Genomic DNA, 13828 nt, shown 5'->3' with positions numbered 1-13828 from the left:
TTGTGGAACTTTCATTGGAATTGTTCCAGAAGCTGCAGATGGTGCTATTGCACTTGAGTTGAAGGAACTGCAATGCCTGACAATCAGCTACTGGGCCCTATTCAATATATTGTTGTTAACAGAGAAAGCCTTGAGGAATTCAGGACTAGGTTACCTGAAAGACTGCTTGCCCCTGCATGGGTCAGTGAGATCACTTAGATCATCTGGGGAACTAGTCATGGCAGTGCACCCTACACAATATCATAGGATAGAGACAAAAAAATGACACTTTCTGCTCTTGCCCTTGTATCATAGGGTAGAGACAAAGAATTTGACATTTTCTGCTCTTGCCCTTGTATTATGTAATGGCCTTCCCAGTGCCATATGAAGCAGTAGCTACCAGTTGCTTCAGATATCTTGCAAAGACTCACTGTATCACGATGCTCTGGGTTTCCCTGATGCATAAGATTTTACCCAGTTATATGTGCTTGAGTCCCCTACATTGTTTTATATACTCTTATATGGATAATTTCATGATTTTAGGCTCTGCTTTTAAATTAAGAAATCGCAAAATATAAAATATACTGTATTCTTCCTTCCTGTTTGTTACCTCCCTATTTTTTCCTTTCTTTCTTTAAGCGATTGGATGATAAATGTTATTGTTGTTTGGGCAAATTCCATTCCCCCCTCTTCAACTGAAAAAAATGCAGAAACTTGCTGGGCGTAATGAAACCATCATTACAGAATTCATCCTTTGTGGCTTTGGAGACTTCCATGACCTACAGATTCTTCTCTTCATTGTGTTTCTAATGATCTACATCATGACCATGGTTGGGAACTTGATCATTGTTGGACTAGTTGTGACTGATCGGCACTTACACACCCCCATGTATTTCTTCCTTGGAAATTTGTCTTGCTTAGAGGCCTGTTACAGCTCAACCATCCTACCCAGAATGCTGGCCAGTTTATTAACACATAATGATAGTGTGTCTATTCATAGTTGTTTGGTTCAATTCTGGGCTTTTGGGATTTTAGCAGGAACAGAATGCTATCTCCTGGCAGCAATGTCTTATGATCGCTGCTTGGCGATATGTCGTCCACTGCATTATTCCACACATATGAATGCAAAGGTTTGCCTCCTGCTGGTGGTTGGATCTTGGATTAGCAGCTTTGTGATGGACACAACAGTATTTATATTTGTATTGCAATTAACATTCTGTGGCCACAATGTCATTCAACATTTCTTTTGTGATTTCACTCCATTGATTAATCTGGCCTGCAGTGACACACAGCGGGTTAAACTTATATCAACTGTTCTGACTTCAATAGCTACCCTGCCACCATTCATTCTGACTTTAGCATCATACATGTACATCATTGCAGCCATTCTTCAAATTCCATCCACCACAGGGAGGCAAAAGGCCTTCTCTACTTGCTCGTCTCACCTTATTGTGGTGACCATTTTCTATGGCACTCTCATCATTGTATATGTTTTGCCAGATACTAATGAACTGAAAGAGCTGAACAAATTATTCTCTGTTTTTTACACTATCTTGACACCTCTAGTAAATCCTCTCATATACAGCCTGAGGAACAAGGAGGTGAAGGAAGCCCTGAGGAGAGCAGGCAGCCATATGTACAAATGTGCATTCAGCTCTGGCCTTCAAATCTTTAGATGTTGCGTAAGGTAACTAGACTTCCCTAGCTAGAAAAAAGGAACCATTTCGGGTTACCTTATGCAGCATCTAACGATATGGCGTTTGTGAACCTCATACACACTAAGAAAGGCAACATTCAAAAGTCATTTAGGCTAAGTTCTAAGACCTTGGAGACATTTTTAGAGCCCTCTGTATTGTAGCCAATGAACATTATAGGTGAACGTCATAAGCCACATATGACAAATCAATTGCAATACCTTTTTGTAGCCATGCCTAATGTCTGCACAATTAATCACATGCTCATACCCTCTCTAACATTCCCATTGCTTTGCCCCTAAGCACATTATGCTCCCCTGTGTCCAACACATCCCATTCAACATAGCACATCATTTCCACATGCACTTCTTCTTACTAGTTACATACCCCTATTTATTTCCTTGAAATACAATGTGAAACCTTTCCACAGACCAACTCAAGTGCTACTCCTTCTTTCTCACACACAAGCCCCATTCACCAAGCCCCATTACTCATGTGACCAAGACAAATGTAGGCTTGGTCAAAAGGAATGTGGTCACCCCCACTCCACCACCAAGCCTACATACTCACATGCATATGTACACACACATACAGTATGCACATATTTTTGTGGGGTTTTTTACACACTAGAACACAGAAGAACTGCTTTATAAAAGTCAGTGAAATGTGGTTTCAAAGGATATTTGTGTTTCAATTTGCATCTGGGAAGTGTGAAACAAGTATGCTGGTTTTTAAGTGAAAACTGTGCAGGAGGCAGCACACAAGGCAAGAGTGGGATACAAAAAAACTACACATTTTTTGGTCCCACACTCTTGCAGGAGGCAGCTAACTTGTGTGAGAATGCAGAACCAAAAATGGGACATTCTGGGATCCAACCAGAAGCAGAATTCTGTAATTCAAATTGGGATGGTTGGAGGGTATGCAGACACAACAGACCCCCATCCAGCTACTGGTAGGGAACACCATAGCTTCTGAGCCAAGGGAACCTTGAGTGACCAAGTTAGGTGGGTCAGATGTAAAGATCACCATTCATCAGGTGGGAACCAGACCGGTATGACATATTCCTTCAAATGTCTTGGTCTTTAGAACTTTAAAGGTTAAAATTACATTCAACACCTCAGTTAAGATAGAACTATTTCAAATAAAATAGAATCATAGAATTGCAGAGTTGGAAGGGACCCCAAGGGTCATCTAGTCCAACCACAGCAATTCAGGATTCCTGCACACAGCTGTCGCTGGGTGGGCTCATACCACTAACCTTCTGGTTAATGGCCAGATGTACTGACCCATTGCACCACAGGATAAACTAAATATTTGAAATGCATTTCCTTATTCTTCTCCCTTTCTATTTGCTTTATTTTGTATTTTGGGATTGAAGCTAATCAAACTCACCATTCAAGTACAACCTTGGAATGGTTCCCCACCCCCGCCGCCCCTGAGGCATTTCTCTAATGTTATTATAAATAATGCTGGTTTCTCTTGAACTTTTTGGAAGTTGAGTCTTCAGTGCTGCTCCTCCTCCTTTTTCAAACTTATCCCCACTCCAACATGGGCATATCCCAAGAGGTTAATTAGCCTGTGAGTATCTTCTTCTTGCTTTCTTCATATGTAATTACAGTCTAGATAAGAAGCACTGACTGTGACAGAGAATCAGCCATTGTCACTGTAACTGATCCATCAGTGTGATCAGTGAAATCTTCATCTCCTTACCTGAAGAATGTGAATTTCATAATAAAGCAAAATGCCTTTGAAAGCAAGTTATCAATCGCATACTGTTCCTGTCTAAAGATTAGAAACCACTGGTAAGTAGTTGAAGTTTTTCCCTGTGTTGGATTCCAGAATAGTATTTCCTGCACATGCCAAATACACAATTATTGTGATATAAAAAGCAACTCTACTATGGTGACTAAATGCAAAGGAGGGCAGTGCTTCTATGTCTCTTAACTGTTGAGTCTTCTCTCAACATTTCAGTATTGGTACATGCTTGGTTGTGCCCATTACAAATTCCTTTTTTTTTTTTTTGACAAATGTTCATGGTATAAGTGACCTTTTCCATCTAATCAATTGGAGCTTTGTTGGGATTTAAATAGGGGCTTCTCTAAGTTTACACCTGGTACTTTTAAATATCAGAATGTCTCTTTGTGAAACAGGTTTACAGAATTTCATTTCATGGCACTCAGTGGGAAAGCAGTCACAACAATTACTGTGTGGACAATGCTTATTAATCCTTAACGAGTAGAGAATTTTGCAGAGATCATACAAAGGATGCAGCTTGGGCCCACCTGGGAGACTTGCTGAGCACAGGGAAATGATTCTGTACAAGACAATGCAACTAATTTTTTATTTCAACTTGGCCAACTGTAAGAGGAGAAACACCAGGAGCAGCTGAGTCTCTGCCAGAGAGCCATCCTCCTAACACTTGTGACACTGCAGCTTACATGGATTGGGTGGAGTGATGTAGGGTGGCAGTGAGGTTGGGGATGTGTCAGTGAAATGATGGAACCAATGCAGTGCACTTGCCAATGTACCAGTGCATCCCAAACCTTACAACTGCCCTGCCTCCCCCCAATCTGGATTAGCTGAAGTGATGTAGGTGTTAGGAAGATGGATTCACCACAATGTGCTTCCGAGAATGCCTACTACAGTAGGACCTCGGGTTACATACGCTTCAGGTTACAGACTCCGCTAACCCAGAAATAAAGCTTCAGGTTAAGAACTTTGCTTCAGGATAAGAACAGAAATCGTGCTCTGGCGTCACAGCGGCAGCGGGAGGTCCCATTAGGTAAAGTGGTGCTTCAGGTTAAGAGCAGTTTCAGGTTAAGAACGGACCTCCGGAACGAATTAAGTACGTAACCAGAGGCACCACTGTACTTGCTCCTAAATCCTGCCACTGTATGTCCCCTGCACCTGGTAAACTGGCAAGCAGGAGTGTCCAAAAGGAACGGGAGAAGAAATTCAAGGGAGCCTCACACAAGGGAGGAAAGTACCTGGGAGGCATGCATGGGAGGACGACTTCTCCCACCTCCCATAAACCTGGTGAGTGGGCTTTGAAGTGAGGTGTGGAAATCCAGAGTTCTCCCCTGCTCCTTCTGACCATCTTGGGGGCTCTGTTTACACAGAAGAATGAGGACATTGTTGGGGCATTGACCCTTTGATGGGCATGGTAAATGCCTGACATTGCTATCTTCCAGAAATGGCCCCCGGTAACCTATTGAAACCTTTGAATTTACCTGTCTTGCCCATATCTTGCTTCTTTTACTGCTTAGGTTGATCACATTTTATCTTGAATCAAGAAGCATGAACACACATTTATACTCTATACATAACTTCTCAGTGTACAACTTGAACACTGCTAATAATAACATACCGTATTAACAAAATTCCAAGTTTCAATGTTTCCCCATCCCCTACCCAAACTGCTTTAGCTCATGGTGAGGTCTATCAGCTAGAGCTTTGGGTTGTCAACTAGCATCAGAGGGATTAAATAAGAGCACAATAACATATGGAGAACTCTGATGGATCTGACTGAAGGTCTATCTAGTCAGTGTCTAGTTTCCCATAATGGCCAAGAAGATTCTCTGGGAAGCCCACAAACAGCATATGAGTGCAACAGTAACCTCCTCTTTTCCTTTCTCTGTGACTTGTATTCATGGGCATACTGCCTTTGATCCTGAAGGCAGTATACAACCCTCTTAACTAGGAGGTTGTGATTTAATGTCTGTTGCTTACAATTGATGGGAAAGGTTAATATTGTTTCCACAACCTGTGTATTCTATCAAGGATGCATAAGAATCCATAGAAAGACGGTCCTGGAGCATAAACAAGACTTTTATATTCCCTCCTGTGCAATGATATTATAACTTCAGCTATATGGCTCTTGCTTATGTAATATTGACTCTCCTGATTATTGTTCCTGTTTGTATTCGTACTTGCAAAACAAAGAAAACAATGATCACACGCCACCTCATCTTTTCTATTCCACCAGATGAAAACCATGAAGAAAGAGGAGAAGAGAAATGAAACCAACACGGCAGAGTTCATCCTTCTTGGTTTTGGAGACACCCAGGAGCTGCAGATTTTACTATTCATGCTGTTTCTAATTATATACATTATGACCATGGTTGGGAACATCCTCATTGTTGTACTAGTTGTGCTTGATCAAAGCTTACACACACCCATGTATTTCTTCATTGGGAATCTGTCTTGCTTGGAGACCTGCTACAGCTCAACCATCCTTCCCAGAATGCTGGCCAGTTTCTTAACGAAGAACCAAAGTGTTTCAGTGAATGGGTGCATTGTGCAATTGTGGGTTTTTGGTTTCTTGATACTAGCAGAGTGCTACCTCCTGACAGCAATGTCCTACGATCGCTATGTCGCAATATGCAGGCCCTTGCATTATCCATTTCTTATGAATTTCAAAATCTGCCTCCAGCTGGTGGCTGGTTCTTGGATCGGCAGTTTTGTGGTAAACATGACCTTCTTAATTTTTACACTGCAGTTAACCTTCTGTGGCTACAGTGTTATTGATCATTTCTTTTGTGACTTCATTCCAATAGTGAAAGTTGCCTGCAGTGACACACATCAAATAAAAGTTCTGTCACTTGCTCTGACCTCCATCTGCACACTGCCATCATTCAGTATAACAATAGCATCCTATGGGTGCATCATTCATACCATTCTTAGCATCCCGTCCTCCACAGGAAGGCAAAAGGCCTTCTCAACCTGCTCTTCTCATCTCATTGTGGTGACCATTTTCTACGGCACCATCAGCGCTGTGTACATTTTGCCAGACACCAACCAACTGAGAGAGCTGAACAAAGTCTTTTCTGTCTTTTACACAATATTGACACCTCTCCTCAATCCTTTAATATATAGTCTGAGGAACAAAGAGGTGAAGGAGGCCTTGAGGAAAGTAGCTTACAAATATGCACATATAAGAGTTTATTAAAACCATGATTTCAAACTGAATGACGAAGCCCTTTTCTATTTCAAAGGCATCATTTTGTACTGGGTGTAGGTCTTTTTCTGGACTAAACAAGTGCAAGTAACTGAATGGAACATTCTCAGGGGACTCTCATGCACTCAACTTTCAGCTCTCTGTGGAAAGATTTGGATTCAAATAGAACAATATGAATGTAAATCTTTCTAAGTGTTGAAAAATACATGTTATGCAACCTCTAAACTTTGCATATGTACCTTGCTTTGAACTAATTGTTATTCCTTTCATACTGTATGGAAATTGAACTGGTGTTTGTTAAGCATCTGCAATGTGACTTCGATGGACTACTGTTCTGACCAGTCAAATGAAACATAGAATCATAAAATTGGAAGAGGTAATGAAGACCAGCCCCTTGCAATGCAGGTATCACAACATGCGGCCCCCCTCCCAATTTGAAACCATACCAGACCCTGCTTAGCTTTGCAAATGTGCTAGTAGGCTTTATTGTTGTACCACTGAAATGAAACATGATGGCTATGTTCCGGCTCCACTGTTGGAGGCAGTAAGCCTCTGAATATCAGTTAGAGTGTTTTTGTGCTTAGGTCCTACTTGCTACATTCCTTTAGGTGTCTGGTTGGCCACTGTGACAACAGGATGCTGGACTCGATGGACTGATCCAGCAGTTTCTTCTTATGCTAATGTTTTATTTTATTGCATCCAAGACCTTTAACACCTTTTGCAGAGCTCTCTGGATTGTGGCTAATGAACACCCTGTCTTTTCCCCAGTCATAAATAATATGATTTATCAAATCCATTCACTTGTCTATGACTTCTATGCAGCCTTGCCTAGATGTCAGAGAATGGCAAGGATCTGAAGAGTGGGCAGACGAGGTCGTGGGGCCAGAAGCTGATCCAGGGGAAGAGGATAACAATTTATGGGGTTTTGTGCATCCCACAAGGCAGGATTCAGAGCTGGAGGATGAAGAGGGGTCTGAGCAGTTGGAGACAGGGGAGGAGGTGCAAGACACGAAGCAGGAGCCAGAGCTGGAGGATGGACAGGACACACCAGGATCTGAGGGGGAGATGGTGCCTGAAGGGAGGGGGGAAGCAGAATCCCCTCCATCCCCTCCCTCACTTTCCCTTAGGACCAGGAGGGGCCTGAAGGGGCAGGCTGAGTGACAACTATGTTGAAGTTGCAGGTTGTATGTCAAGATTTGCCAAAAAATAAACAAAAACCTCTTTCTGTATGCTACAACTGCGGCGAGGATGCTATTGGCACAAAGATGGAAAAGTGATAAGATACCAACCAAGGAAGAATCGCAAGTAAAACTTATGGAATATGCCAAAATGGCAAAGCTAAGTGAAATACTTCATAACAAGGACAAAAAATCTTTTAAGAAAGACTGGGAACCATTTTCGGCTTATACAAAAAAATCAATGCAAAGAACTGGACTCACTAGCAGGTTTTGAATAACCATTTACAATTGACAAAAATTATATAATTTAAAAGTTAAAACATAAAAAAGGACTGAAAAAGGAATACGCAGGAAGTTCAAAACAATTCTCAGAAAAATGTCTTCTGAGAAATGTTGGGTCAGTTCTAATAAATGTTCAGCTTCCCTTTTCATTCTTGATGAGATGTGCTTCATTGAGCTATTCCTCAAAGAGATATTGAATCAACACGGTGTTTAAAAACAAGCTTTTCTTAAGAGACTAATTAGGGAATAATGCCCACTGCTTCTCACACATCCCTCTGGCAGTTGTAGCCTAAATAATAAGCTTTGAGCATGAAGAGGTGATCTGGTTTTAAATTCAGCTGATCCATGAGATTGACTGATGAATCTTAGAATCTCAATGCCTAAGGAACATAACTTTGAAAAGCAATCAAGCAGTCATAGTCAAGAGACCTTTGTGTTTCTAATCCTAAAATTAAACATTAGGAAGCAGAAGGGAGCATTCCAAGATTTTGATTGCCTTTAATTTCAGGTGAGAATTACATGCACAGGCTGAACGCATGATTATTCCCATCACTGTGATATAAAGGCAAGTCTGCTATGATGACCAGTTTGCTGTCAGACTCAGGTGTGTCTTTGATCATCCATTTAGCATTGTGACTTGCTCAGCGGTGGCATCAAAATTCCTTCTTTGTTGATGCCTTGTGAAAATGCAAGAGCCCTGTAGTCCTTTGTATATAATCAACCTTGAGCACCACCAGGATTTATAGAGGGACTTTGTTAATCACCCAGTTGCTACAAGAGCCTTGTTCTCTTCCTATCTAGGAACTCTAAGGTAGAGATGGGGAAGCTTTGGGTCTCCAATGTTGATGGTCTGCAGCTCCCATCAACCTGATGTTGGTAGGAGCTGATAGGAGCTGAACAACATCTGGAGGATCACAGGTTCCCCCATACCTATCCTTCCACAATGGACCAATATCCAATCTGCCTCTTCAGTCACCTAAATTTCAGTGGATAAATGATAAGGCAGCCTTTGCTTAGATAAATTTGGATCTGGATATATCTGGAAGGTAAGAGATAAAGTAGATGCTGTATAGCATAATTATGTTGATGTAAGCGCAAGCTTTTAATAGTCACAGAGCTCCTTGCTAAAGCTGGGTAACAGCTAACAGTTCACTGATCTACAAGTGCAAATATTTGAGTTATTTGAATTATTTCACTGTGTCTGTTGGTAATTTACGCATGTTCTAATTATTCAGATTATTGATGGCATCGCATTTCAGAGGATAACTATTTCTTGCAGCTATCACTTAGAGGTTTTGATGATTAAATGGTATATAAAACCTATTAAATAAAATAATAAATACTTTGCCTCACTTGACCAACCCAATTTATAACCACAGATTATTTTGGCATGTTTCTTCTATCAATAAATTCATGTGGTTTCACCCTGACAGAATTTGGAATTATCCAAAAGACAAAGTTATTTTGTTTGTCATGTTCTTTAGTTGTGGCAGCATGGTTGCATTTCCTGACTGATTCAGGGTAAGAGGGATGACTAAAATTCTGGAGCCATGATTGCCTGGTTAATACTCTGTAAGCCATTCAAGTTGGTCTCAGGCTACCTTATTAGGAAGAAGGATGATATCATTTGTATAGCTTTTATGCCAAAAATCTTAATATGCTTGCAATATCAGAAAGGCAGCAGTCTTTGCATTATGGGTTTCTGTCCACTGAGTGGCTCCCTCAGTCATTTTATAAAGCTCACCTAGGGGTGGCTTATTTCCAGAAAAAGCAGGCAGGTTAATCTAAGCATTCAAATTCAAAACAGTTCACATTTGTCCTTGTTTTTCTTATCTCATGGGAATAATTGAAGCGAAACTTGGGGGAACAAATACCTGAATAGGACTATTGGGAGACATGAGTCAGGGGCGAGATCCCTTTAATTCAGATGGGGGAAAATACTGGAATAACATGAAGGGAGAGTAATATTGATTGCACAAATTGTTCTTATTCCCTTCAACAGATTAGAAGGATGTTGGCATTGGAGAGGAGAAATGAAACCATCATTACAGAATTTGTCCTTCGTGGCTTTGGAGAGCTCCGGGAGTTACATATTCTTCTCTTCATGCTGTTTCTAATTATCTACATCATGACTATGGCTGGGAACCTGATCATTGTTGGACTAGTTGTGACTGATCGGCACCTCCACACCCCCATGTATTTCTTCTTGGGCAACTTGTCTTGCTTGGAGACCTGCTATAGCTCAACCATCCTCCCCAGAATCCTGACCAGTTTATTAAGCAAAAACCCAGGTGTATCCGTTAATGGCTGCATTGTGCAATTATGGGCATTTGTATTCTTAGCAGTAACTGAGTGCTATCTTTTGGCAGCAATGTCTTATGACCGTTACATAGCAATATGCCGCCCCTTGCATTATTCTGTCCTTATGAATTTCAAGGTTTGCCTGCAGCTGGTAGCTGGGTCTTGGATTGGCAGTTTTGTCATAGACGCAATATTGTTAGGTTTTATACTACAGGTAACCTTCTGTGGCCACAATGTGATTGAGCATTTCTTTTGCGATTTCATTCCGATGATGAACCTGGCCTGCAGTGATGCAAGTCGGGTGAAACTGGTATCGGCTGTTCTGACTTCTATCTCAACCCTGCCACCATTCATTCTGACTATAGCATCATATGTGTACATCATCACTGCCATTCTTGGCATCCCATCCACCACAGGAAGGCAAAAGGCTTTCTCTACTTGCTCTTCACATCTCATTGTGGTGACCATTTTCTATGGCTCTCTCACCACTGTGTATCTTTTACAAGACAACAATCAACTGAGAACACTCAATAAGGTATTCCCCATCTTTTACACCATCTTGACACCTCTGGTTAATCCCCTTATATACAGCCTGAGGAATAAAGAGGTGAAGGAGGCCTTAAGGAGAGCTGTCAACAAATATGCTAACTGTGTAGGAGTTCCAGTTACAGGTGGGTAGCCGTGTTGGTCTGCCATTGTCAAAACAAAATAAAAAAATAAAAAAATTCCTTCCAGTAGCACCTTAGAGACCAACTAAGTTTGTTCTTGGTATGAGCTTTCGTGTGCATGCACACTTCTTCATTAAAGAGTTAAACTCTTCATTAAGAGTTCATTAAATTCTGTTTTCAAATTCATACGCTAATTCCTATCAAGTTGGTTCTGGAGCTGTGGTACATTTGGTCATTTATTTTAAGTTTTAAAAAAATTGTATGCTGCCAACCTTAAGAAAAAAATAATGGTGGTGGTAAACAACAACACACCAATAATAAAATTACAACCATAAAACAAATGCAAAATGCCACGGAGACTCATCCCCACTGCCACTTCTTCCTCCACAAGATCTGTCTACATGTCTTGTCTCTTTTTGGCTGGTTCTGTATACAAATTATCCAATGCCCTGTTCTATTCAAAGATTGTGGAAGCAAATATATATATATATATATATATATATATATATATATATATATATATATATATTCAAAGCCATTTGCCAGCAACCTAGTGTATAATACAATAGTTGAAATTAAAAGAATCAGCAGTAGACATTATGTTATTACACTTTTTAAGAGAAATAAAAAATGAAGAACAAGGAACATGATAGATGGGAATATAGAGCTACTGATATATAACATTGCATGTATTTTTTAAGGATCTTAGTGTTATAATGGAAATATTTATAAATGAATGAAAAGTGAACCAAGTGATGTATGTACCTCCATATACTGTATTGCCACTCTATCTATATCGGGGGAAATCCCATGTGACGTAGTGATTTTTGCTTGAAACTTTTATTATTTGGCATTCTGTAGAACGCTTTTACATGTAAGCAGTAAAGTGCACATGCATTCCACACATAAACCTGAGAATTTTCTTCTGAGTTTATTAGACTCCTGGGAATGGAGAAACAGAAGATAAATAAATGTAATTACTGCATCTCCTTTATTATATTAGTCGTTGTGGAAAACTGTAAGAGAGGTCACCTCTCAAACAGTGATGGAGAGCTAAAGATGTGACAGATCATACTGGGTGATCAGGGGAAAGCAGTGAATGAGCAGACATAAAGCAAAAACAACAACAACAAACACCACCACATAAAATCGTATTAAATTCCCCAGGATCTGCCCAGGAATGGTTTGGTAAGTCAGTGGGTTTTTTTTATTACTTCTCAAGAAGCTTATTGGCTATTAACTTTTAAAAAAAAAACTTATCACAAGTTAATTATACTGAGGGCAACCTGGACAAAAGACTTTAAGGTTCAGGTGTGCTGAGAAGTCAACATGTCACCAATATCTGCTTTGATGTTTTAAATAATGTGCAGGTTCCATCACACACACATTCATTTCACACAGAACACTGAAGAGAGTGTGGCAGTTGCAGATTCTCTTTGCCAGTGCATTCTGGAAACCTGTGACATGGAAAAAGGCATTGAATGATGGGGATCATTATGGTCTCTTGGTCTATGATGGAAATTGATGCCTGCTTTACTCACACACACACACACACACACAGAGAGACACTTCTGACAGTGGAAAAGGACAGCACTACCAAGCAAGCAAGTTTTCAGGTTAGAATTTCATCTCCACTCAGCAGAGTGAGCAAAAGCACCCCCCTCCCCCCAAAACCAGCACCCCAGCCAAGACTGATGCATCTCTCCTAGAGGTAAATTTACCAAATCAAGAGCTTGATCCTTTAAGGCACTTAGTGGAGTTGCAATTTTTCTAACTGCATCATTCTGGGAGGAATGATTTCAGATGTCATCTCCCACTCGCAGCTGCACCAAAGTAAAAAAATGCTCCAGTGGCAGAAACAGAATGAATAGTTGCCACTTTAGCAGTGTTTGACTGGTTAACTTAGACCATTTCTACTGAATGATTGTTGTAGGAAACGCTTATTGAAGCCTGAGACACTTTAGGACAAGCTATCTGATTCAGTTAAATGTCTTGAGAATAATGTTTTAATGTTTTTGGCACGGTATTCAGCAGATAAAGCCCTGCAACTTGATGGATTGTGGAGGGTTTCTGCTCAGGGAGGTAGCAGCTGCCTTCCATTAACTCTCACCTCAGTTTCTCTGTTTCTTTCCAACAGTCAGTCAGTCTTTCATGCTCAGTGAGCATCCTGAATATTCCTTGAACTGTTTTCCACATGTTTCCCCCTTCATTTGCCACCCCCCACTTTGGATGCTGGTGTGTGTTCACTAGTTTGATTTAATCCTTTGATGTCTCCACTGAGGAGCATTTATGTCTCTCTTCTATCGCTGTGGAAATTGAACCAGAAATATGCCTATCCAGATAATGAAACCATTTCTGTTACGTTTGTGTGTGTTGTTGCATGCCACCCCAGTCTCTAAGCAGTGCAAGTTTCCAGGGGTTCCAGGAACTTCCCCAGGGTTTGTGCTTTTTTTCATAATGAGGCTCAGCAGAGATTATGGTGTCTTTAAGATATATGGTTTATTTATAAGTATCATAGAATTGCAGAATTGGAGAGATGGAAGAGACCCTGAGGATCATCTAGTCCAAACCGTTGCAATACAGGACTATGCATCTGTCCCATAGAGGGATCAAAACTTCAACCACACACTAACCAATTGAGCTGTCCAGGCTCCATTTATATATAAATACTGAACCCTGGAATCTGACTCCTCATCTGTAACACTTACCTAGGGTGACTCCTCTGTCTCTTCAGCCCCAAATGTCCCTGGGCTCTACTCTCAATCCTGA

General features: G+C 40.7%; 3 protein-coding genes across 3 annotated transcripts; all 3 read left to right on the top strand.

Annotated features, from left to right (window-relative positions):
* The first annotated feature begins 683 nt into the window (after window positions 1-683).
* Window positions 684-1670, top strand: LOC117057909 (olfactory receptor 1052-like). The gene has a single exon (XM_033168751.1). The coding sequence runs from the start codon at window positions 684-686 to the stop codon at window positions 1668-1670; it is 987 nt and encodes a 328-aa protein (XP_033024642.1).
* A 3997-nt stretch (window positions 1671-5667) lies between these two features.
* LOC117057908 (olfactory receptor 6B1-like) lies at window positions 5668-6621 on the top strand. The gene has a single exon (XM_033168750.1). The coding sequence runs from the start codon at window positions 5668-5670 to the stop codon at window positions 6619-6621; it is 954 nt and encodes a 317-aa protein (XP_033024641.1).
* Window positions 6622-10096: 3475 nt separating this feature from the next.
* LOC117057907 (olfactory receptor 6B1-like) lies at window positions 10097-11070 on the top strand. Its single transcript, XM_033168749.1, has one exon. It carries the CDS (start codon window positions 10102-10104, stop codon window positions 11068-11070), a length of 969 nt encoding a protein of 322 aa, XP_033024640.1. The 5' UTR covers window positions 10097-10101.
* The last annotated feature ends 2758 nt before the right edge of the window (window positions 11071-13828 follow it).

This window comes from Lacerta agilis, chromosome 14, assembly GCF_009819535.1.
Source record: "Lacerta agilis isolate rLacAgi1 chromosome 14, rLacAgi1.pri, whole genome shotgun sequence".
Taxonomy (NCBI): domain Eukaryota; kingdom Metazoa; phylum Chordata; class Lepidosauria; order Squamata; family Lacertidae; genus Lacerta; species Lacerta agilis.
Note: the sequence above shows the minus strand (reverse complement) of the source record. Positions and strands in the feature narration are given on the sequence as shown.

Excerpts from the sequence above, each read along its gene's own strand:
- LOC117057909 (XM_033168751.1), top strand. The coding sequence starts at position 684 with ATGCAGAAACTTGCTGGGCGTAATGAAACCATCATTACAGAATTCATC.
- LOC117057908 (XM_033168750.1), top strand. The coding sequence starts at position 5,668 with ATGAAGAAAGAGGAGAAGAGAAATGAAACCAACACGGCAGAGTTCATC.
- LOC117057907 (XM_033168749.1), top strand. The coding sequence starts at position 10,102 with ATGTTGGCATTGGAGAGGAGAAATGAAACCATCATTACAGAATTTGTC.